This window comes from Schistocerca nitens, chromosome 2, assembly GCF_023898315.1.
Source record: "Schistocerca nitens isolate TAMUIC-IGC-003100 chromosome 2, iqSchNite1.1, whole genome shotgun sequence".
Taxonomy (NCBI): domain Eukaryota; kingdom Metazoa; phylum Arthropoda; class Insecta; order Orthoptera; family Acrididae; genus Schistocerca; species Schistocerca nitens.
In genome coordinates, this window is record NC_064615.1 from 386,237,054 (window position 1) to 386,264,268 (window position 27,215).

At 41.3% G+C, this 27,215-nt stretch overlaps 1 protein-coding gene across 1 annotated transcript in view; it reads right to left on the reverse strand.

Annotated features, from left to right (window-relative positions):
- Nucleotides 1-699: 699 nt before the first annotated feature.
- The window catches only part of LOC126236237 (uncharacterized), a 204,283-nt gene continuing 177,767 nt past the window's right edge, over nt 700-27,215 (reverse strand). The window contains exon 6 of the mRNA XM_049945378.1: nt 700-1,389. Coding sequence (XP_049801335.1) covers nt 1,156-1,389 — 234 coding nt within the window. The 3' untranslated portion in view covers nt 700-1,155. The remainder of the gene's footprint in view (nt 1,390-27,215) is intronic.

The following is a 27,215-nucleotide window of genomic DNA, read 5'->3' on the forward strand; positions in this document are numbered from 1 at the left end:
CCTATGGTACTAACATGATTGTTGTCGAGCCCATAGTGCACGAAGCACTACACTGTGTCTTCACGAATTGTTTCCAAACCGCTGTATTGGACGCAGAGGACATGTACCTTGACCGGCCTGTTTCCCGGATTTCACGCCTGTAGACTTATTTTCTGTGCGGAAAGCTGAAGAACGCTGTCTACAAGGACAATACCCACCAGTTGTTTCGTTACTGGTCAGAATCCACACAACTAGTGTATGGACTTGTGTTGTTATTTAGTGTGTGCTTCCATAGGTATCGTACAGGAGTCGGTGTGAGAACTTTTCAGAACATACTGACATTCTAATTTACCCCACTTTTAGTTTGTTACTAAAATTATTTATTGTTCCGTTTAAAAAAGTGTATGTTTGCAAAAAAAATACATTTTCTAACTGTTATTACAATCTGTAGACTGGCTAACAATACGAGCCCCTGACTGCCAATACATTCTGTGAAAACCGCACATCAGCAGCACTTTCTATTTCCGTAATATTTGTGATGCATGTTTTAGGTGATTCATCTTGTATAGTCCGTAGTTAAAAGCGAAATGCATACTTCAGAAAGAAAAACTGTGTAAGATTACTTCTGAACCATTTCCGCTGAGGCCAAAGTTAACGAGTGTTTGGGATGTAACGTATTAAGTAATTCAGGAAGAGAAAGAAGTTGCATTATTCATTTTCCAATGTTTTTATTGTTTGACAACGCACATTACATGCCAACATCTGGCATCCAAACACTAATATCAATTTACCATCCACCAAAATAAATTATTCGGGTTCTGTTTCCATTTATTTACAGTTCAAGGAGTGACGCTAAATTCTTCAAGAAAACTCGTCACAGCTTCTTGATTAGCCACTAATAAATACTAATATTGTGTCTGTCAACGAGCAGATTGTGTCAGGCAGAGATTTAAGAGGAGCAAACGATTCACAGATTATAGCGGGGAAAAATATTGAGGAGCGTGTGTTCGTTATATATTCGTAAAATACGGCATTGCACAGCGATTTATGTTTTCGATGCGATTAATCTTGTGCGTGTTTGTGTCCTGATAGAGAGAGCGATGAGGAAGTAATACAAGGTATAGCTACTCGGGTATAAATATTCAGCCTTATCGGGGAACACACGCTCAGTGTGGCCTAGCCACAGATGCAGCTGTTTACGGCGATGATGGTCCTGGTGGCGCCCGTGGCGTCCCGGTAGTAGTGCTCCCTGTGTTCGGCGGGCGTGCAGCGCAGCAGCGGCCCCTGCAGCGACGACACGCACACGCCGCCCGGAGACCTGTGCACGCAGCGCGAGAAGGAGCGTCCCTCGCAGGCCGCGGGGCCGCCGGCGCCGGCGCTGCCCCCGTCACAGCGGCCCACGTCCACCTCCTGCCGGCAAAAGCACCCAGTCAACACACGCCCACTACCTCTAGTCTCCGATATAACTTTTCACCATAAATTATCGCTTGCTCATGCCAATTATACTCTTCGTTGTGGAGTCTACAACCACGTTTTCGTAGCATAACACTCAAAGATGGCGGAAATAACAGGTTTTTGTGTCGTGAAAATCCAATATCGAAGAAATATTTATTTATTTATTTGTTGTTTACTTAATCTGATCAGATCAAAGCCTTCAGACAGTATCTTACATCAGACCAAGAGCAACACATAGCAAAAAAATATTACAAAACATTTCGTTATGAACTACTGATTCAATGACATACACTTGCGAAGTTATAATGAGAACGATTAACGACATTAATCTAACAGAAAAATCATAACAACTGGCATTAATAATAATAATAATAAAGGCCATTAAGAATAACAATAATATTAGTTAATTTAGCATATATGAAGCCCTGTTTAGTATCATCAGAAACGAAAGGGATACTGAGAGAGGAGAATATTGAAATGGCAGTTACAGCGACTGTTCAGAAAGAACAGACTTGCAACAGGCCGGCCGCGGTGGTCTCGCGGTTAAGGCGCTCAGTCCGGAACCGCACGACTGCTACGGTCGCAGGTTCGAATCCTGCCTTGGGCATGGATGTGTGTGATGTCCTTAGGTTAGTTAGGTTTAAGTAGTTCTAAGTTCTAGTGGACTGATGACCACAGATGTTAAGTCCCATAGTGCTCAGAGCCATTTGAACCAACTTGCAACAGAGGACTCTGAAGACAAGGGGGAGGTGGCGTAGGGTGATGAGACTGAAATGCGGAAAAGTCTCCTGTCAGATACGTCACCAGTTCCGCTTAGTGAAAGTGGAGAAAATTAACAAATTACCCCGATGCGTCAACTTAAATTGCAGAAACGAAGTCGTTCTCCCTCCCGCTCCCATTCCTGCACTATTGTAGCGCTTGTTTCTCCTCTACGCATTTCCAAACAAGAAATCATGGACTCGACTCACAGCAACGACATTTTTCTCACATTTTCGTTATCTTCTCACACTTTTTCGCTTTTACTGTTACTGTTACTATCACATCAAGCTTCACATAGCATTTGATCCTGTCACTCGAGTTCGCGTCGCAGAGATGGCAATTTCCGTTACTTTCAAAGTTGTTCCACTTTGGAAGTATTTTCCAAATATCTCATCATTCACGCGTCCATGATCCAAACTCAAAAACGCTTGTTTGTTACTTGTCCCTTTCTTATTCAAATTTTTCGACAAATTTTCCAAGTCTACTGAAATTGTCTCATGCTCGTTCTTCCAGCGATATTACACGCACAAGTGGCAGCTTTTTTGGTCTGAATCACGATTGCAGTAATAAAAGCATTCCGGTACAGAGTGTGTATGGACGCGGGAGAAATAATACGCGCTCTACAGAAAAGAACATACAGGTTGAGTCACTAACTGTTGCCGCCTAGAAACACTTCGAAAGTATGATAGTAGCTGAAAAGATTGTGGGACAAATGTTGCATGGGACAACGGGGGCCATAAAATTACGTAAGTTTTTTGTTGCTAGGTGGGCTAGCGTCAGAGGTATAAAGGTCAACTTTTTTTTTAATGGGATGCTATAGTTTGGTACTTATTTTCCGATAGCAGCTATCGAGACGAATCCAGTGATGTGTAACAGTAAGTTCTATGAAGTTCAACGAACGCCAAAAAGGTGGCATGAACGTCAATTTACAGAAGTTGTTCGAAGTGATGATCATTGGTGTCAATGCAGCGCTGCAACCTTCTTATCATCGATTGAGTGATATTCCTTATCACTGCGGAACTTATCGAAGCACATGCTCTGACAATTCTCTCTCGTATATCGTGCAAATAGTAAATATCCGCCGAGTATGGCATATCCACATAATGTGCTATTGACATGTAAACACCATACCACGGTTTCGCAATACAACACTAATAAGAACGGTAAGACTAGTATCGTCGAATCAAGCGAATGTGAATGATGTATTCCTTCGAAGAACAAGTCGATATGCTTCTCATTTACGAAGAATGCCAACGAAATTCAGTGAGAGCTAGAGACTTATACGCTGAAAGATATCCTCAACGTACTCAACCTACACGTCGTACATTTAAATATGTGTATGAGAAATTGAGAACAACTGGATCTTTAACGCATCGGAAACATATCCGGTAAAGGAAAGTTACTAACGAGGAAACGGAAATTGGTACTCTTACAACTGTGGTTCGAGATCCTTGTGTTAGTCAAATCGCAAGGGATCTGGCATGAGGCATAGTAGTGTTGTTAGTGTTCTGCAGCGCCATGAATATCATTCTTACCATATCAGTCTCCACCAAGAATTAACTAGTACGGATTGTATGCGTCGCACTGAATTCTGCTGATAGGCTCAAATTCAGATTCAGAAAGATGACACATTTATTAATTTGATTTTGTTTACTGATGAGGCTACATTCACGAACCGTGTAAATGTTAATTTGTATAACATGCTTTATTGGGCAACAGAAAATCCATGTTGGCTGCAGCAAGTTGCACACCAAAAACCGTGGTCGGTAAATGTACGGTGTGGGATTCTGGAGGACAGAATTACAGGCCTCTGTTCTATCGAAGGGAATCTTAATGGTAGGGAGTACACCACATTCCTGTAAGAAACATTAGGTCTGTTATTGGAAGAAATATCTTTAGGAACAAGGAACAGAATGTGGCATCAATGCGATGGGTGTCCGGCACATTTTTCCCTGTTGGCTAGAAATGAGTTGCAGAGACGATTCCCAAATCGTTGGATTGGACGCGGACGAGATGTGTCGTGGCCGGCTCGTTCGCCAGACTTGACGCCTCTGGATTTTTTCTTGTGGGGATTCGTAAAAGACATTGTTTATAAAGACGCTCCAACTACACCTGTAGATGTGCGACAGAGAACTGTCAGAGCATGTACTTCGATAAGTGCCGATGTGATAAGGAATACCACTTAATCCATGATAGGAAGATAGCAGCACTGCATTGATACCAATGGTCATCACATCGAACACCTTCTGTAAATGGACGTTCACGCCATCTTTTACGCTTTCGTTGACCTTCAGAGACCTTAGTGTTACACACCACTGGATTCGTCTCGATAGCCGCTATCAGAAAATAAGTACCAAACTATAGCGTCCTACTAAACAAAAAACAAAAAAAAATGACCTTCATATCTCTGAAGCGACCCCACCTAGTAACAAACACCCAACGTCATATTATGGCCCTCGTTGTCCTATGCACCCATGCAACTTTTGTCCCACAAACTTTTCAGCTCCTATCATATTTCGGAGTTGTTCTTGGTAGCAATAGTTAGTGACTCAACCTGTATAGCGGTGCCGACTACACACTATCTGATTGAAAGATTACTGGACATTAATATGGGTTGTGCTTGCTCTTTGCCCTTATGACGGTTTGAACTCTGCTTGATAGCTTTACTTCACGCAGAACACAATGCTGTAAAATGTGTTCATAGCCTTCCGCATTTAGCGTTTTCTTAAGCGTCATATGGTGACCACACCACAATAAAGAAAAACACCCCTATACCGTAACACTACCTCCTTCGTGCTTCACTGCTGGCACTGCATATAATGGCAGGTAACGTTCTCCACGCGTTCACATCACCCAGACGCTTCCATCGGATTGACAAAGGATGTAGCGTGATCGTCACTCTGGATCGCTCGTTTCCAGTCGTCCACAGTCCGGTGCCGCCGTTATTTATACCACCTCACGAGTTACTTAGCACAGAATACAGAATTCTATGACTTATAACGAGCTCTCGGCCATTGCACCCCATTCTTTTTAACTCTGTATACACAGTCATGTGTTAGCTGGGTTCATAGTAGCAATTTGAAACTCAGGAGTGATTCCTTCCGCTGATTTTATGTGACTTTTCACAACAATTCTCCGCAATAGTCGACGGTACCTGTATGTCAGTACATGCTGTCTACCTGTTCTTGGTTGAGCTATCGTTGCTCCTTCGCATTTCCACTTCACAGTTGCATCAGCAAGAGCCGAAAAGAGCAGCTTTAAAGGGGATGATACGTTACTGTGACGTAGGGGCATGGTGACCCCATCGCCTTGTGGAAAACCACTGCAATAAACCACGCGAGAATTGGTGGAAAAACGATATCTGATTGGGTAAGGAGGTAATGCCTTAGCCAAACCCCAACTACCTAAGGTATGATGGCCAATTGGACCACGAGAAAGGTCACTCAACACGCCATTCTACATGGGCTAATCACCCATAGGGAGGTAAAATTGATTCAGAGAAATAATGCTCAGACTGAACAGATCTGTACGACGACGACTAGCGTGAAAATGGAAGACGAGATTTGGAAAATGGTGTATTAAGACGATTCTTGGTAAAGGGTTAGAATTTATTCAGGAAATGAAGAACCATAAATTAGATGTTCATGTACTATGTGATGTGAAGAGGAAAGATAGTGGAATGAGAAGACTGCAGGAGGAGTACATTTTAAGGTACTCTGGGTTTGGAACGGTCAACCGAGCAAAAGAGGGAGCACTTACAATTACCAGTGAGCAGCCTGAAATGGAAGTGAGTTGATGGTATCTAGCCATTTCAAGAAAAACGGCTGTTAATTTGGTGTCAGACATGGAAGTGCCTTACTTTTAAGTGCATGCACCAACTGAGGATGCCAATATGCTAGATAAAGAAGAATTCTATGGACATTTACAACAGACTGTGAATAGAGAGGTAACCAGAGGACACCAAGTATTAACAGGAGATTTCAATGGTAGGAAGGGTCAGGACGAAAGAATTGCAAACGGCAGCGTGGTAGTCAAGGTGGACAGAGAACCCGAAAAGATGGTGGCGGGTGTTTAATAGAAATCTGCGTGGAAAGTAGATTAGGCTGAAATCAGTATTATTACAGTCATCAGAAGACGTATGTGGGAATGTAGCAGCAGAATCAAGCAAGAAAAGGGCAAGTTAGAGGAATGAGGAAGTGAACTGGGTGCTGAAGTATAAAAAAGAATGTAAATGTCGTGTGACTAGGGCCTCCCGTCGGGTAGACCGTTCGCCGGGGAAGGAAGCCCGGAAAAAATACATAGCACGTCTTGTGGGAGAAGACTGAATGAAGCATAGCGAAAGAAGGAATACAATAAAACGAGTGGCGAAGGAATCTAAAATCAAATCTTGGGAGGAATTTGGAAGCCTGGTTGAGGACAGAGCAAGAGAGAACTACACAACCAGCCTCTGGAAAACCATGAAAAGCACTAACAAAAGAATATTCCCAAGTGTCAATAACCGATGAAACTTGGCGTGTCTGTGCATGAGGCAAAATGATGCAATACGTATTATTTTTTTGGAGTTCAATTTCACTTTTAAGCTGTAAAAGTCACCCCAAAACATAATTTGGCATTTAGTTTTGGAGGGTATATCTACGAAACGATGATATATAAAAAATGTTTCTCATATAAAAATTGATATGTAATTAATGTTCTTGAAAACTGTGTCATCGAATTGTGTAATAATTTGAAATTTTACGAAATACCCCCCTCCATTATTTAAAATTAATTTAAGAAGTTTTCAAGTTACATGAATCCTTATATTATAAAGCTGGTTTCGGCAACACCATTTTTGAAAATAAGGTGTACACAGTGTACTGTCAGGGTATTTTCAATATACTTAATTAAATTATCTAACTATTCATTATCAGTGTAGTTATTTATTTTACTTAAATTTGTTTTATGTTTTAATTGTTTTTGCCGCTTCACACACGTCTATTTCGTTAGTTGAAAATAATAAGTAATTTATTATTATGATACAAAATCATGACAATAACGATAATCTGTAAATACATACTTAAAACATAACGTTTTCTTATGCCATGCACATAATATGTACGAAATTTGTTCACATAATAGATGCGGCAGACAGCACAATATAAAACAAAATTCAACAGGATTTCAGATTTTGGTGAGTGAGCCTCTAAATAACCTGATTTGTATCACGCATATTTCAGCACATTTGTAAGCCTTGGCGAAAAGAATTGATTCTGTACTAGAGACTGCAGCTTAATCGTATTGTTTCTCAGGTGGAGACTGACACCAAAAACATTCAACAGAACGAGATAAGAAAATCTTCTTACAAAGTCCTTCCAACAAGGGAGAAAGACGTGCATCGTTGTCAGATTCTTAGGACTGTCAGCGTGAAAGAACCGTATAGAACATCGTACCTGAGGGCAAGAAACTTGTTCATCTAATGATCCCAAAAGGATCGACGCCAAAGGTGCAGTCATGAGATATCTACGGTTTTCGATGTAGAAGAACTTCGCGTAAAGATTTTCAGGTCTAGCTCTGTTGAGTGATTTTGATGTCAACCTCCACTTAAGAAACAATATAACTAAGCTGTAGTCAGTAGTACATCAGCAATTCTTTTCGCCAAGGCTTGCCAATATATGAAATATATTTAGAGGACCACCCACGGCAATTTGAAATCTGCTGAATTTTGTTTCATATTCTGCTCTCCGTCATGTATATTATGTGAAGAAAATTCGTTCATTTTCTATGCATCCCATAAGAAAACGTTATGTTTCAAGCAGTTACTTATAGACTGTCATTATGACAAAGATTTTGTATGATAATAGTTACTTATTATTTTCAGTCAACAAAATAGACGTATATGAAGAGGTACACCAAAAAAAGATAAAAATGAATGTAAAACGTAAAACAAATTTAAGTAAAATAAATAATTAGACTGACTTATTAGACTGATAATGAATATTTAGATATTGCAATTAGGTTTGTTGAAAATACTCTGAAAGCACATTGTGTACAGCTTATTTTCCAAATATGGTATTTCAGAGACCAGCTTTATTCTATATGGATGTATGTAGCTTGAAGACGTCTTAAATTTATGTTGTGATAAAAGTTTTCATTAATCAAAATTAATTAATGGTGGTGGGGTATTTTGCAAAATTTCAGATTCTTACAAAATTCGATTATACGGTTTGCAAGAACGTTAGTTACATATTAACATTTATATGAGAAAAAATTTGTATGTATCATCGTTTCGAAGATATTCCCTCCAAACCTAATATATCCAATTACCTTTCGGGATGGGATTTACTGCTTAAAAGTGAAACTGGGCACAAACAAAAAATACGTATTGCATTATTTTTCCCATCTACAGAACCGCCAATTTTCATCAATATCGTGTTGCGACACTTGGGTATGATCCCTTGTAAAAGGGAAATGTAGGAAGCAAACAAGGACAGTTAAGGATGGGAGTAAGCTAGTGTCAGAGAAAGCAGCAGTGCATGAGAAGTGGAGAAGCCACAGTGAAGGAAAGTTTAGAAAAAGAACTCAGGGAGTACAAGAAGGAGGTTCAACGTCGGACATTATGAAATTATACGAGTCCCAGAAATTGAAGGAGGGATAAAAGAACAGGAGTTGGAAATGGCAGTTGACCAAGTTGGAATAGGGAAGGCTTCGGGACCTGAATGGACAGCTCCGAAACTATGCAAGTATAGTTGTGCGGAGGCTGTAAAAGAACTTACTCAACTGTTTCAGAGACTGTGGTAGGAGAATAGTATCCCAGTGTAATGGAAGAAGACCTTAATCATGTCGTTGCTTTGGAGGGGAAACTGTTATGACTGCGATTGCTATAGGGCTATCCGTCTATCGTCAGGAATCTATAAAGTGTTTATTCGTATATTGGAGAGGCAACTGAGTAGGGCGGTGGAAGAGGAAGTGGAGGAGGAGCATCCTGCTTGTAGGCCAGGGGGCAGACACAGGGTCTCAGCTACACAATTAGAATGACATGGAGAAGACCATAGCCAATTACCCCGGACATTTATCTCGCGTTTCTCGATCTTAAAGCTGAATTTGATTCCGTGCCAAGGCAGCAAGTGTGAGCACTGGTAGCAGCGAGGATACCAATGAAATTCACGATTGACGTGAAGAGTGCATATGAGCAACCAGTGAGCGAGGTTCTTATTAATCGTGAAAAATGAGAATTCTCAGTGGAGAAAGGATCAAGCAAGACGATAGCCTCAGCTCCTTACTCTAACATTTTTCTGGGTGAAGTAAGAAAAACATGCAAGAGACGGTTCTAAACAACGAAGCTTGGAAAGTAGGAACTACGACCAGTGTATCTACAAACGTAACTCTATGCAGATTGTATGATATTGGTGGACGACTAATTAGGAAGACTTCAGCAGGCCTAATAGAACGGTATGTAAAACTGAAGAGAAAGGGAATGATAGAGAATGCAGATAAGAACAAAGTAATGTGGGTTTCAAAACAGTACTGGTATGAAGAACAACCAGATACGCTCTGTAATGGAAAACTACTTGGAAAAGTAGACAATTTTGAATATATAGGCACGAGACTAAATAGTGATAGAAGAACAAAACGTGATAAACAAAACCGAGAAAGCAATCTTATCGTACTATAAGACGAATAACAAAATAATGGGAAACAAATAGGTATGAAAACTAAAATGCCACCAATTACGGCATATGGTATGGAGGATTTGGCACTAGAAGAGAAACATCTTCGTGGATTACTGCCACAGAAATGAAGTTTATAAGGACAGCAGTAGGAAAAATTAGATAAGATCAAATTAGAAATGCAAGAATGCAGAAACAGAGTGAACAGAAGAAATCAATGAGTGTGGTGGTTGAGGAGCGTCAGTTAGGCATGTTAAGTGAATCGGAAAGGAAAGAAAAGGCATGAAGAAGAACTAAACATAACAAGAAATACATATAAGTATTTGAAATGCGTGTGCAGGGAGGAGCTGGACGAGGGAGATCCCGCATCACACGGCAGGCCAGGATCGAGAAACTGGGACAAAGGCTTGGAAAAACAATCGTGGAAATGAAGAGAATGTGCGAGATTGGAGTGGAGTGGAAGAAATGGATGGAGTAAGCCAACCTCGACGCTTGAGGACAACAAATGGTTCAAATGGCTCTGAGCACTATCGGACTTAACTTCTGAGATCATCAGTCCCCTAGAACTTAGAACTACTTAAATCTAACTAACCTAAGGACATCACACACGTCCATCCCGCGGCAGGATTCGAACCTGCGACCGTAGCGGTCGCGCGGTTGCAGACTGTAGCGCCTAGAAGCGCTCGGCCACCCTGGCCGGCGCTTGAAGACATAAAGGAATTGAAGAAGAAGAAGACGACATTTTCCAGATGAATTTACTAGGCGACATCAAATGACTAGTTCATGTTCGATGTCACTGAGCTCTCTTGCTCGATCAGTTTGGTAACTGCTTCTCTGCTAACAATATAATACTGTCCGCCTCCTTTTATACTAGCTGATCCGCCTCTCGTGACATCTAGTGATCAGTTCCGCATTGCATAGAGGTATCTGGATCTTTTGATCAGTTAGTGTACAATAAGCGCCGCACACTGTTTGTACCACAATCGAGGGTCTTCTCTGAAAAAAAAAGAAAGAACAGGCGCGTGGTCTGCTTTACTACAGACAAGTTTACTGAAGCATGGGGCTGATATACCCCAATAAACAACATACACTACGTGATCAAAAGTATCCGGATAACCCCAAAAACATACGTTTTTCACATTAGGTGCATTGTGCTGCCACCTATTCCCAGGTACTCCATATCAGCGATCTCAGTAGTCATTAGACATCGTGAGAGAGCAGAATGGGGCGCTCCGCGAAACTCACGGACTTCGAATGTCGTCAGTTGATTGGGTGTCACTTGTGTCATACGTATGTACGCGAGATATCCACACTCCTAAACATCCCTAGGTCCACTGTTTCCGATGTTTTAGTTATGTGGAAACGTGAAGGGACACGTACAGCACAAAAGCGTTCAGGCCGACCTCGTCTGTTGACTGACAGAGACCGCCGAGAGTTGAAGAGGGTCGTAATGTGTAATAGGCAGACATCTATCCAGACCATCACACGGAAATTGCACACTGCCTCAGGATCCACTGCAAGTACTATGACAGTTAGGCGGGAGGTGAGAAATCTTGGATTATTTCATGGTCGAGCGGCTGCTCATAAGCCACACATCACACCGGTAAATGCCAAACGACGCCTCGCTTGGTGTAAGGAGCGTAAACATTGGACGATTGAAGAGTGGAAACACGTTGTGTGGAGTGGCGAATCGCGGTACACAATGTGGCGATCCGATGGCAGGGTGTGAGTATGGCGAATGCCCGGTGAACATCATCTGCCAGCGTGTGTAGTGCCAACAGTAAAATTCGGAGGCGGTAGTTTTACGATGTGGTCGTGTTTTTCATGAAGGGGGCTTGCATCCCTTGTTGTTTTGCGTGGCACTATTACAGCACAGGCGTGCATTGATGTTTTAAGTACCTTCTTGCTTCACACGTTCGAGCACCTGTTCAAAATGTACGGCATGTGGCGGAGTGGTTACACTTCAATAATGTCCCTCTAATGGACTGACCCGCACAGAGTGCTGACCTGAATCCTATAGAACACTTCTGGGCTGTTTTGGAACGCAGACTTCGTGCCTGGCTTCACCGACCGACATTGATACCTCTCCTCAGTGCAGCAGTGCAGCACACCGTGAAGAATGGGCTGCCATTCCCCAAGAAACTTTCCAGCACCTGATTGAACTATGCCTGCGAGAGTGGAAGCTGTTATCAAGGCTAAGGGTGGGCCAACACCATATTGAATTCCAGCATTACCGATGGAGGGCGCCACGAACTTGTAATTCATTTTCAGCCAGGTGACCGGATACTTTTGATCACATAGGGTATTTCAGAGATACTCGTATACATACATCACATTTGTGAATTATTGTTTTATCTGTGATGGAAAGCGTGAGAAATATTCGATAGCAAGTGGTACGAAATGATGTGCTTCCGATTTCCTGTTGCTATAAAGACGACGTATACTAGTATTATCTGCGATTCGTCGTGGCGTTTCGCGCTACAGCGTCTCTTTTGTATCGGTACGAAACCAACCACTCTTCACGACAGATTGTGAAGACTATCTTAATCTAATAAGTTCCTGAGTTACGCATTCGGGTATGAGCAGGTTTCAGAAACCGTACTACACAGCCTCATTTAGGTTTCTGTGTGCTGTCCCTAAACCGCTTAAGACAACTGCTGAAACGATTCCTTCGAAAAGGAAACGACTTATTTTCTTCCTTACCATTGTTCAGTCTTTGTGCTCAGTCGCTACTGAACTCCTTATCGTCACGACGTTAAACTCTAATGTTACATCACTTTTTCTGGTTGCTATTCATTCTGAACAGAAATGTAGGACAAGCAGCAGGATACTTCAGGCACGTCAGGGTAATTTTTTAAATGGAAGGACGTGGATGCTTCTGAGAACGTATCCCATTTCTGTAACTGTGTACCAAAGTTGGTTGAAGAACGAGTAGAAATTATGATGTCTCTGATGGAACTTGAACGTTATCACTGCAGTTTCAGTTACATAAGACAATCCGTGGGGGAGCATACACCATGTAGGAGATACAAAAAACTTTGACTATTGTAATGTATTCCGTAATTTTAAGAATATTAATACCATTATAACAGCGGATGCGTAGGAACAAAGGAAGGATGAAAGAATAATGATTTTTCCTTGCTTGCTCTACCCGCTGCCGCATGATTGTCAATGGTTGGTTGATAATTGGTTGATTTGGGAGAGGGGACCAAACAGCGAGGCCATCAGTCCCATCGGGCTAGGGAAATCGACTGTGCCCAGTCAAAGGAACCATCCCGGCATTTGCCTGAAGCAATTTAGGGAAAGCACGGAAAACCTAAATCAGGATGGCTGGAAGCCGGTTTGAACCGTCGTCCTCCCGAAAGCGAGTGCAGTGTGCTAACCACTGCGCCACCTCGCTCGGTGTTTAGTCAATGAATCTCTCTTTGAATTCCCTGTACATGCGGGATGAAGCTGATTAAATTAGAGAGCATTCGTCATTCAGTACAGATTAAATGAATCACTGCAACAAGAAGAGAACAAGGTCGTTCTTGGCTACTGATTTCAGTATCCGTTCTATAACTATCGCTGACGCTGTTTGGTCGAAAGTGACGGACGAGCTACGCTTGAACGACAGTTTTGAAACATCTCAGTTGCAATTAACTGCAGAACATAAATTGCGAAACGTGTGTTCAAACTAACTGATTGCTGTGGCAACATCCTTTGGTATGTAGGCAGTGACCAAGGATGCAAAGACTGGGTGTACCACATACAAAAGTGGTCCTCCATGCAGCTGATGCCTCTAAGCAAAGTTTTCCAGGCCAGCAACGTGGGCAGTATTTGCAAGTGAAATTTTTCATGCCATTTCAGGAATTTTTATAGCAATCTCATCGTGTTGATACCACATTCTTGCCTATAGGACGTAGCCTTCAGTACAGGAATCTTGTTGGTGCAGATCGTAATAAAACTTAAATATTTAATGACTGTTTTAAATATGACTTCAGTATTAATAAAGAGCACAACTACACTCACCAGCCTCTCTAAGTAAGCTGTAAAGTAGCGGATTCTCGTATCACATGAAAGACAAGCAACGAAAGAAATGATGTAGAATAAATTATGCTGAAACTTCTTGGTTGATTAAAACTGTGTGCCCGATCGAGGCTCGAACTCGGGACCTTTGCCTTTCGCGGGCATGTGCTCTACCATCTGAGCTACCGAAGCACGACTCACGCCCGGTCCTCACAGCTTTACTTCTGCCAGTATCTCGTCTCCTACCTTCCAAACTTTACAGAAGCTCTCCTGCGAACCTTGCAGAACTAGCACTCCTGAAAGAAAGGATACTGCGGAGACATGGCTTAGCCACAGCCTGGTGGATGTTTCCAGAATGAGATTTTCACTCTGCAGCGGAGTTTGCGCTGATATGAAACTTCCTGGCAGATTAAAACTGTGTGCCCGACCGAGACTCGAACTCGGGACCTTTGCCTTTCGCGGGCAAGTGCTCTATCATCTGAGCTACCGAAGCACGACTCACGCCCGGTCCTCACAGCTTTATTTCTGCCAGTATCTCGTCTCCTACCTTCCAAACTTTACAGAAGCTCTCCTGCGAACCTTGCAGAACTTATGCTATTTCTAAAAACATATTGAAGTGTTCTTCAGTATACATCATTTTTGTTAAACTTTGTGTAAATGGTTTGCAAGACTTGTCCATTAGAACAATCCACATTAAGATTTGCTTATACGTAACACTTCTGCTTTCTGGGAGAGTAGTCAGAATTTACAATGCTCGTATCTCCAAAATTGTATGTAAAGCAAGTGGAAAATTTGCCTCATTGGTAGATGCTGAGAAGTTTCTCCTGCTGCTCTGCTAAGAATGGTTATGGAACTCGTTTATGTACCGAAAGGAAGAAAGATTGGTGTTTAACGTCAAGTCGACGGCGAGGTCATCAGAAACAACCTTTTTTTGAAAGAACGTCCCAGCATTCGCTTTAATCGAGTTAAGGAAATCACGGGAGCATAAACCAGAATGACCGGACGGAAATTTTGACTCCGCTCCTCCCAAACGGGAATCCACTATGCTAACAATTGCGCCACATCGCTCGGTGTGTTGTGAAAGTATGTACAGTTTTTTATCATTGTCAGTGTCAGTTTTTCAGATTCTAACATAGTTACATATAAAACGAATCAGATTTGTAATTGCAATCGATAAATGTTCACTGGCACACACCGTATAGGCATCGTCAAAGTTCTTATATGATGTCGTATCAGGATACTGAGAATCGGTTGCCCCATCTCTGGGATTTCCATTTGGTCAAAAAGATGGCTAAAATATTGCGGTGATGATTCAACGGTGCTGTTCGTAGGAATTCCCTCGAACTTTTTCGTTACGTGATTGACGTATTTAGTTGTTCCTTGGCTGATCGCGTGATTATTCACTGTGACCGAGATGGTTAGGGCTTTCCAACGCTTGTTTTTCACTGAGGCGATGAAGGATTCTACGTTCACCGCTCTAACATCCGACTGAGAAAAACCCAATTTTTATTGCTCTACACTCCATACCGATTTGGCAGCATCTGTTTGTGTTGCTGAGAACCTTCCGAATACGTAGTGAACCTTCGCTGACGTAGTACTAACAGGAAACGAAGTCTTCTGGAGACTAAGTATATACTTCCAATGTTTCTTTCCGTGATTTTATACTTTGATTCACTTAGTTAAATATATCAATATGAAGAATTGCGAGATACGTGTAGCTTTCTCGATGGATGTTAGCTGCAAGTATATGGCCTATAAATCTAGGTAATGTCTCATGAAGCAAGATAAGCGACAGTTAGGGACGGTCATAAGTTGTTAATTTGGCCGTCAATTATTTCTGTCAGGTTAAGCAAGCTTTCGCCTATGGAACAGTCTGCAGCTCGTGGTCTAGTGGCTAGCGTTGCTGCCTCTGGATCACGGGGTCCCGGGTTCGGTTCCCAGCCTGGCGACTGGCCAGTGACTGGGTGTTTGTATTGTCCTCATCATTTCATCTTCATCAGCATCATTCGTGATAATGTCTAGATAGGATTGTGAAAAAAAAATGGGACTGTATAAAAATTTGGACTTCGTACAGGCGCTGAAGACCGCGCAGTTAAACCAAACATCATCATCAACGCCTATGGAACAAATTTGTTAATAACTACGTTTTTGTGCCTCTGAAGAATCGTATTAATGGTATTACACTTTTATTTGCGTTTTCCTGAAGTTTGCGGTAGAGAGCTTGGAGAGACCTGGTAAAACACTCAGAGAGTTATCTCATCAAGTTTGGGGTTTGAAAAGTCAAAGAAACGCATTAGAAAGCTTGAAATTTTGTTTACTTATTGAAAGCAGATTTTTTCTGCTATGTGGGCTTGGTTTCATTATCACCTAACTTGATGGCAAATTGGAAGTGTTTTCTCTGATTTAGTTACTTACTACAACGAACAGAGGCACAGAGGCGTCCAACGCTGCCAGTCGCATTGCAAACAGTGATATAGAGGCGTCGAAAGACGAGCAAAGAGGTGTTGTCCGTTTTCTGACAGCGGAAGGAGTAGGAGGAACGGACATTCATCGACGAGTGTCACAAGTGGACATCGAACACTGCGTGTCCCTTGCAAGGATCAAGGCGTGGCACAAGCGCTTCAGGCAAGGACGGGTGTCTTAAGCCGATGATGCATGGTCTGGAGCACCACACTACATTACCGATGACATCGTCCAGCTGGTGGATGCACTCATTATCCAGGACCACCGAGTGACAGTGAAAGCCATAGCAGCCGTGCTCGGACTGAGCGTCAGAAGAGTTCACACCATCATGAAAGAACGACTGCACATGCCCAAAGTGTGTGCCCAATGGGTGCTCCACAGTCTTCAAACCCCAGCAGGAAGCATATCGAATGGCCCACTGTCTTGATTATCTGCAGCGCTATGCTCGGGAAGGGAATGCATTTCTGGCACGAGTTGTGGCTGGAGATGAGCCATGGTGTCACTTCGAACCAGAATCAAAACGACAAAGTCTCCAGTGGAAGCATCCAGGGTCACAACCATCAAAAAATGCCAAGGCCATCCACAATGGCTCTGAGCACTATGGGACTCAACTGCTGTGGTCATAAGTCCCCTAGAACTTAGAACTACTTAAACCTAACTAACCTAAGGACATCACACACATCCATGCCCGAGGCAGGATTCGAACCTGCGACCGTAGCGGTCGTGCGGTTCCAGACTGTAGCGCCTTTAACCGCTCGGCCACTCCGGCCGGCCGGCCATCCACACAAGGGCAGGAAAAGTTATGCCGACGTTCTTCTTTGACCAAGATGGCCTCCTTCTGATTCACTAGCTGCAGCAGTGAATGCCCAGCGTTACACGCAAACCTTGCCCACCCTTTGCCAAGCGATCAAATCAAAACTACCAGGCAATCTCACTCGTATGAGGTTAATGCAAAGCGTCATACGGCCAACACAGTCGCGGCACTCCTGCAGAAATTCAAATGGGATGTTCTCGGGCCACCCTCCATACAGTCCGGACGTGTCTCCCTGGATTACGCCATTTTTGATCCCCTGAAAAAGGCTCTGAGGGGCAAACGATTCACCTCGGACGACGACGTCCAGCTGTACGTGCGGAATTGGTTCACATCGTTATGAAACAGGCATTCACCGCCTTGTGTTACAGTGGGACAAGTGTCTCAACAGCCAGGGCCAATGCTTCTAACATACAGGTACTGGTTTCTGTAATTATGCCTCCGGCTCGTTTCTTTTTGAATGCCCCTTGTAGTTTGAGTAATGTATTTCACTTGTGTACAAAACCACCTTGTGATTAACTAATTCAATGTTTCTTCGTCACGTACGATATGAAGTGACCCAATAATACTTCTCACGGCTACATAGTTTAACAGACAACATACTTGTCACCGTTGACAGAATATGTTAAAGGGACCTCTGTATCACCGACGTTTTAGCTTATAGTTAAATACTAAAGTGTGTCTAATATGACTGATTTTATCAGTCATAAGTGACGAGAGCGCAAGTTAAATCTGATACATAAAGCACTCCGTCTTCAGGCCACAAGTGGCCCATCGGGACCATCCGACCGCCGTATCATCCTCAGTTGAGGATGCGGATAGGAGGGGCGTGTGGTCAGCACACTGCTCTCCTGGTCGTTATGATGGTTTTCTTTGACCGGAGCCGCTACTATTCGGTCGAGTAGCTCCTCAGTTGGCATCACGAGGCTGAGTGCACCCCGAAAAATGGCAACAGCGCATGGCGGCTGGATGGTCACCCATCCAAGAGCCGACCACGCCCAACAGCGCTTAACTTCGGTGATCTCAAGGGCACCGGTGTATCCACTGCAGCAAGGCCGTTGCCAAATCTGCTACATAAGTGCTTTCTTAAGTACCATAAGAACTAACATGTTGGCATCTGATCTGGCAAAGTCATACTCCTAAGTTATACTTCGTGCTGTTTCGAGGTAATCGATTCCTCAGGCACTTCCACTTTTTTATTTCTGCTTTACTGGAACTATCATTTCTGATCTAACGATTACACCAATCCATCAACTGAAAGTTCGTCCTTTAATTTTGATCAATTTTCATAGAGAACAGGCATTTAATAACCGTAACGACTAAATGTCGTTAGGAAACATGCCATTTATGCGCTGGATAACGCTTCTCGTATAAAGAAGAAATGTTCAGTCTTATTGGGTTGTCCGCAGCTCGTGGTCGTGCGGTAGCGTTCTCGCTTCCCGCGGCCGGGTTCCCGGGTTCGATTCTCGGCGGGGTCAGGGATTTTCTCTGTCTCGTGATGACTGGGTGTTGTGTGCTGTCCTTAGGTTAGTTAGGTTTAAGTAGTTCTAAGTTCTAGGGGACTGATGACCATAGATGTTAAGTCCCATAGTGCTCAGAGCGATTTTTCTTATTGGATTACATATACTGTAAGTAGGCTGTTTAGGTTTTTTTTATTGATAACGCCACCTCAGTATGAAAATCACCGGCTGTGCCGTGTGCAGTCTGTGGCTGCTTTGTATTGTTGTAATACTCAACCATTGCAGTGTTAGGCAGCTGGCTGTGAACAGCGCGTAGCGCTGGGCAGTTGGAGGTGAGCCGCCAGCAGTGGTGGATGTGGGGAGAGAGATGGCGGAGTTTTGTAATTTGTCATGATATCAAGGTAAATACATTGTTTGTTCTCTATTAATATCTTTCATTTGCTAACTATCCCTATCAGTAGTTAGTGCCTTCCATAGTTTGAATCTTTTATTTAGCTGGCAGTAGTGGCGCTCGCTGTATTGCAGTAGCTTGAGCAGCGAAGATTTTTGTGAGGTAAGTGATTTGTGAAAGAGATAGTTTAATGTTAGTCAGGGCCATTCTCTTCTAGAGATTATTGAAAGTCAGATTGCGTTGCGCTAACAAAATATTGTGTGTTGAAAGTCAGATTGCGTTGCGCTAAAAAAATATTGTGCGTCAGGTTCAAGCACAGTCTTGTATAATTGTTCAAAGGGGAAGTCGTGTATAATTGTTCAAAGGGGAAGTTTCATATGTCGACCCTTAGCCGAGGATACCTCACTGGAATCTTCTGATTTTTTTTTTCTTGTAGTTTGTGTAATTAGTGTAGATTTTGTTTATTGCTAGCGCGTAATTGTAGAGAAAATCTCCTTTGTAGTTGCAGTCTTTCATTGTTGTAGATTTGTTGTAGATTTGCACCAAGTATTTCGCAGCTGCAATTAACTAGATATTATTTTCAGTGCTATGTTAATGTGTTTTCTTATTTTTGCTCTTCAAATTGTGTTTTTCTGTGTTGTCGTGTGAAATACTGTGACAATAATGGCGTGTGAAAAACGTAACACTAGGCTCCAAAGTAAATTGAGAAATGACAGCGAAGACGAAAGCAGTATGTTAGTGCCACCGAGTAATGAATTAACTGATGTTCAAAGTAATAATTTGGTAATTGTGCATAGGGAAATGGAGCGGGCGGCAAACAATGGTGTAGACAGCGAAACAATTAGAGAACAGGGAAGCATTATCGATCGGTCGGTCGGCAACAGCTCGCCTCAGGAATCCGAAATGACAGGACACAATTTCGCAAATACTGTAGATTCAGGTTCTGGGTCATCACCGTTTTCTCAAATGAGTCAAGACACATTTTCTGCTTGTCAAAATGTGAATGTTGCCGGTGAAAATGCACTGCCAAAAAACATAGAGAAACAGATTCCAGACACTAATACATTATTATTGCAATTAATGCAACAAATGGAACAAAATCAGAGACAAATGGGACAAAAGCTTGAAAAATTAGACACAATGGAGCAAAATCAGAAACAAATGGAACAAAATCTTCAAAAGTTAGACGCAATGGAACAACAGCTTCAAAAGTTAGACTCAGTGGAAAATAAGCTTGAACAAACACGTGACGATTTAACTACTGAGTTACATAACATCGAATCGAAATGTCAAAAAGTCTGTAATGACGTAAAAACACAAATTTGTGAGCATTTTCAACCTATTTTTTCGCGGCATGAAAATGCATTACAGAATCACGAAGCAGCCATAAAAGAACTGCAAATTATTGTTCATGAAAATCATGAGACCTTGCAAGCTAAATTTGACTCAGTTGCATCTACCGATTCGGTTACGCAACTTGCAAAAACTCAAGAAAACTTAAAGGACACAGTAGAAAGACACATGGAGGAAATTAGTACATTATCAGAGAAAGTAGTTGAACTTTCGGATCAGGTCACTAATTTATCTACAAAGGTAGATGATGATCTGAATGACACAAAACCGGTAGTCTTTAATGACACAGAAGAGAGCGAACAAATTAGGAAACTGAAACAAAATCAAAATCAAATTAATACTCAACACAAAAGAGAAATCCGGGAAGTACAAGATCAGTTGACGCAGGTTATACAAGAATTACGTATTTCAGAGGATACTCGCGCCCCAACACGGGAACAGGGACTTAGAAATACGGAACACCCACAAGATAATAACACAGGACACTTCGGAAGTTATGAAAGAAACTGGCAATGTGCACCGAATTTTGAGATGGAACGGCCGACACGACCTAACAATGACCGATATGCGACTCGCCGACATGATGACTTTGACTATAAGCTGTTCATTACTACACGTAAATTCAAAACGTTTAAAAATTCTGCCAACGACATTCATCCACAAGCATGGCTCCATCAATTCTCTCATTGTTTTCCTCCCAACTGGTCGTTAGAACACAGATTAGAATTTATGTGTGGCTACTTAGAGAATGAACCAGCTGTGAGAATGCGATCGGTCATTCACGATTGCCACAGTGAAGGAGAATTTTACCATGCCTTCCTCTCCGCATATTGGTCTCAAGCCACACAAGACCGAGTAAAACATGGCATCATAATGATGAAACATTTCGAACAATCTGAATTCTCCAGTCTTGTGAAATATTTTGAAGACATGTTGCACAAAAATCAGTACCTGTCAAACCCATACAGCCCCTCAGAACTCATCCGTATTTGCTTAATCAAATTACCTGAACATTTAAGACATATTATTTTGGCAGGACGTTGCAAAGACGACATTGAAGCATTTCAAGGACTCTTACAAGAACTGGAAATTGACACTGACAATCGCGGAACGCACGAGCACAACAATTACAGATCACATCCGTCGCAATTCCGCGATGAAAGAAATAATAACTGGACGCGACAAGGCTATTCTCACAACACAAATCGTGACCGAAACAGACACCACCCGTATAACAACCGTTGGCAGAGTAGTAATAATTACAGGGAAAGATCACCTCTCCGTGGTAATGACTATCACAGAGACAATCAGAGAAACAGGCAATATGGGAACCAAAACAATTATTATTACGGGAGACAGAATAACTTTAGACGCAACAGTTCAGCGCGCAGTTACGATTCAGGGAGAAATTCTCCACCACATGACCGACAAACAAGAAACTATGTAAACTACCGACATAACGACAGACCTGAATTGCATCAGAACTGGCGGGATTTAAACAGAGCTGGGCCCTCTCGGCAAGGCGAATTTGTAGAAGTTCGGTCTCCTAATCCGAATAACGACGCGCGCCAGCAAAGAAACAGACAATGACTCGCACAGCAGGCAGCCGCGTGCGCCCGCTGGCTCCGAGAAAAATAACACAGACGCTAACCTTGAGAAAAATTCCAGTATTCTTTACCGACGTATACCACTTGATAATTGCGTTAAAGTTGAAACTCTGCGTACTAGGAAGAGCAAAGGTTTACACCACATTTCACATGTAACACCGTTTATTGAGAGATAATGTGCTTTTTTAACTTGAGATTTTAATGCAACATTTTGGTTTATTTGAAAATACATTCTGGATTTAAAGTGCTTTCTGAGAGATACTAGATGACACAGTGGTTAGTTTATGTGACAGCTACAGGATTTTATCACGACGTTACTAATGAGTGACAATTTACAATGTTGCTTTTGCGGTGTATCTGTTTTATATCTGCACAGTTTTTCGGCATTATTCAAGAAATTAAAACATGTTTTAGTAGTAACTTTTGTGGTATAGCAACAATGAGGCAGCCTTTTCCGTAGCACAACAATACGTTACAGCACAGTACTTTCTTCATCACAACAATAAGCGTAATAACTAAGATATCTATACGCAAAGCATTTCACTTTTGTGTATCATCAGGTAAGTACATTGACTTCTGCAGAACTTAGCTTTCGGAGGACGATAACTACAAGACTTCCACAGAGATTATCTTACAACATGACGCACAGTTTAGCGCTACAGGACACGTATTTCAGTGATTAATTTTGTACTTAAAACATTTATTTTTAAAGATTTTTGAATTACAAAGAAAGTTTTCCGAGATACATTTCATTCCATTGCTGTAATTTGTAACACCTGAGGGTATAATTACATTTATCCTCAGGGGGGTACACGCTTACTCTGTGTACCATGTGTTTGGCGAGCACAAGGAGCCCTAGCTAATATGGTATTTGCTTATACAACTTTACACATCGGTACCATATTTCTCTAACACATAATTACACAGCTATCTGATCATGTAACTGAGAGATAAACATTTTTTTTTACTACATCAGTGACACATGTTTACGCAATTACACAATTGAATAACTTCACACTTATGAAATTGTATTTTGTCTGTACTTTGTGAACTGTTCATATTTTTTCGGAACCATTGTGATACTATGAGAGCTTTGAATGATGTATTTGGTAAGGGAGCATGATTTTAAAGTACGTTTGAGGCAGATGACACTTCTGACATGAGCAGAGAATTTTTTTAGGTTTAGAAACTATTGGAGGAAGCTACGACGATTTTGAGAGTTGACTGAGGTGTTATGATGTTATTTTTACGACGACGATGTGTATTATGCTGTTGAGGTATGTTTATGATAAAGAAGCTGATGCTATATGAGGAATTTGATTATGCTATGTATCTTATGATGAAGTATTGAAGAAGCGTCGACGAATTTGTATATGTGTAATAAGGTAAGGAGTAATGAATAGCGGTTAGGAACTCTGCCTTGTGAAGACGTATGTTGGAAACCAAGAATCGTACTTTTAGAATTATGAAATGTGTGTAAATGCGTGAATGTATCACAATGCCAGCGAAAATTTTTTGGACACTGTTATATTCATACGATTTTGTTTCTACAGATTTGTAACGCAAATTCTTGACCTATGAAATATTTTTATGTGAGACTGTCGTAGCGGAAACTGCTGTCGTAAATATTTCGGTAAGAAAGTTCAGTGACCACCTGCACGTAATGCGTCGTGGGCATGCAGCTGGGCGACAGCCGCCCGAAAAAAAAAGCCATTAGCCTTCCAGCGGCACAGGTAAAAAAAAAAAAAAGGGGGCAGGCCATTGTCCGAGCTATTGACGCTCCTTTGTAGAAAGCATCGCAACAGTTCACGGCTATTGTCGTGCTAGTTGAGAGAAATGCCATATGGCGACAGAAATGCCTAATGAAATGACAGAAAGATTTTTACATCTGCACACCTGATTATGACAAGCGTCTTTTTACGAGAGTTGAGAGAATTTCTAACTTATGAAATGTCACATGACTATTGAATGATATTTTTATGCTTTGCCTTTCATAGTTGTTTATTTCATTTGATATATAGTTTCCAGCTGTGTTGCAGCATGGGTTTTATTTAAAAAAAAATAAAAAAATAAAAAATCATTTGCTAATGTGAACACTTTCTGTCAACAGATCTATTAAATAATTATTTTATGACCCACATTCTTCGAAAAAGGAGCTCTTGGAATGGAAAGAACAATAAGAAGGGACTAATAACAGGACTGCATACATAATTTTCTTTTCTAGTACTTAGTAATTTTTGTAGAATTAGTTTTTGTGGTGCACCACTTTAATTACTTAGACATTAAGATGTGATTATACATTTCCCTTATCTGCATTGTTATCTTTACTGTAATATTTTTTCTGCTTGAGCTATGTCATGTTTAGGTATAAGTTGCTGCTGTTTGCCAGGCATAATGTTACTGAATTTGACTTTGTATTACGCTGTTAAGCCAGTTTTACTAATGATTATTTTATTGTTTGCTGCGCATTGCCTCATATTAGTTGTAATGTTGAATTGCTTGGTAATTTAGATTTACTGTAGCTTGCTTTGCCAGTTTGAAATTTTTGTCATTGATGTTTATTGTTTTATGTGATGCTGCATTGCCTCGTCCCTTGGTATATATATCTGAGCTCAGTAGATTTAAGTTAGCTTAAGAGGGGGTAGACTATATAAGAAACTAACTATGATGAATTGGAAGCAATGCATTGACAAGGTATATAAAAAAAGATTTGGGCCTAAATGAGTATTGTACAATGAGCCATATTTATTTTGAAAGACTTATGGTTGGAATACAGAAAAGAGGTACAGATAGGACTTTTTGGGAATAATGATGAACACAGGGAGATCTCCAAGAACAAAAAAGGTTTTGTTCGCACAATACTGCAGTACCAAAAGTTACACTGAAAACGAACCCTATCCATTCCTTTTGTGTCATCCCTCTATGTGTTTGTGTACCCTTGTGTATTTGTGTTTTTCCTGTCTTTATGTGTTTAGCTGATTAGAGCTATGTTGTAGAATTTTTCTAATACTATGTTATTTACTTGGTAAATTCTGTTTTGTTGCTCATATGTGGAGGTGATGTTTCAAAAGTTGTTCTGATCTTTATGTATGTACTTATGTCATTATTTTTGTAACACTGATGTATATATTTTTATTCTTTTGTAAAGCCCCTATATCCGCAAATGTTATTTGTATTGTTATGTTCTTTAATGATGTGTTTTGTACCTTTATTATTGTGTTCTTATGTTATAAAATTGTATAGACACCAGTTCATCATATTATTAACTTGTAAGTTACATTTCACTGCACACGTTTTGTTGGTCATAGTATATGGACAATATGTGAGAAGTAGGGACTGTTAGTGTTTGCACGTGTGTTAATAATTCAGCAAGGGACTGGATAACAGCATTGCTGGTTCTAAGGACAATTCCAAAAACTTTGTGAGTGCACAAGTGGTGGTTATGGACTTGTTATATTATCCGCAAGACTCTTCAATGGTGATTGTGTACCTGCACAGTCACAACAGATGGCTGCTGGCCATCTCTACAAGGACTGCAGTGGGTCTGCGCCTCTGGTGGCCCACCAGTACCATTATCTCTACAAGGACTGCAGTGGGTCTGCACCTTTGATGACTCACCAATACCATTATTTCTACAAGGACTGCAGTGGGTCTGCACCTCTGGTGGCCCACCAATACCGTAATCTCTACCAGGACTACAGTGGGTCTGCTCTGTGATGACCTACCCACCAATACTCTTCAAAACTTCGACTGACTCCACTGTGGGTTTGCTCTCTTGTGGCCCATTACCTGTCAGCATGTCGAGAGTCAGCACTGTCTTTCCGTTGGAAGGACAACGATACTTCTTCAAGACTGCATGGAAATCCACTACTTCCGTGTGCATTTTCTTTTACTGCTCAGACTTTGAGAAAAACACTGCAATGTGATGAATGATCAGAACTGTCTTTATGGACTGTGAGAAAATTTTAGCTTTTGACCATCATTGTATCAATAAGTGTGTGCATTTGATTTCTTTGTTATTGTAATTGTGAAAAAAAAATTTTTAACAAATATGTATTGGCCAGTGCCCAACAAAATTTGTAAAATTTTTTGTGGGGAGCATGGGGGCTATGTAAGTAGGCTGTTTAGGTTTCTTTTATTGATAACGCCACCTCAGTATGAAAATCACGGGCTGTGCCGTGTGCAGTCTGTGGCTGCTTTGTATTGTTGTAATACTCAACCATTGCAGTGTTAGGCAGCTGGCTGTGAACAGCGCGTAGCGCTGGGCAGTTGGAGGTGAGCCGCCAGCAGTGGTGGATGTGGGGAGAGAGATGGCGGAGTTTTGTAATTTGTCATGATATCAAGGTAAATACATTGTTTGTTCTCTATTAATATCTTTCATTTGCTAACTATCCCTATCAGTAGTTAGTGCCTTCCATAGTTTGAATCTTTTATTTAGCTGGCAGTAGTGGCGCTCGCTGTATTGCAGTAGCTTGAGCAGCGAAGATTTTTGTGAGGTAAGTGATTTGTGAAAGAGATAGTTTAATGTTAGTCAGGGCCATTCTCTTCTAGAGATTATTGAAAGTCAGATTGCGTTGCGCTAACAAAATATTGTGTGTTGAAAGTCAGATTGCGTTGCGCTAAAAAAATATTGTGCGTCAGGTTCAAGCACAGTCTTGTATAATTGTTCAAAGGGGAAGTCGCGTAAAACTGTTCAAAGGGGACGTTTCATAATACAACACAGTATTGCTCTATCTAAGTACAGAGAAACAGATTGTCACTACTTCCCAAAGCTTTTCGGACATAGAACCGAATGAGATTCTTGTATTTTGCGAAATCAAACCTACAATCTACCGACTGATCCTAACGATGCTATACATTTCGAATCATAGTTATCGATCCATTATACATGAGTTGTATCTAAACTGCACTCGTAGTAAGGTTGCAAATACATGGTGATGTGGTTTCCCCGTATCAGGTAATTTCGATATATTTTTTTTTTTTTTTTTTTTGCATGACTGAAATAATTCGTAATGATTTTGACTTCTAGTTTTCCAAGAAACTTTTCATCGTCCTTCACGCAATCGTAACGTATTGCTAACATTTCAAATATTCCTCCATCAAGTGATTTACGTGCAGTAAATTAAAATTGTAATTTTGTCAGATTTTTTTTTGATAACTGTTATGAAAATAACATTGTTAATCGGATAGATTTTTTTCGTTTAAACTGAAGCATAAAATCTGTTGTGTTCATACACTGGCGTACTGTAGCGTGTACCATCTATCATCATTTCTGCAGTGGTG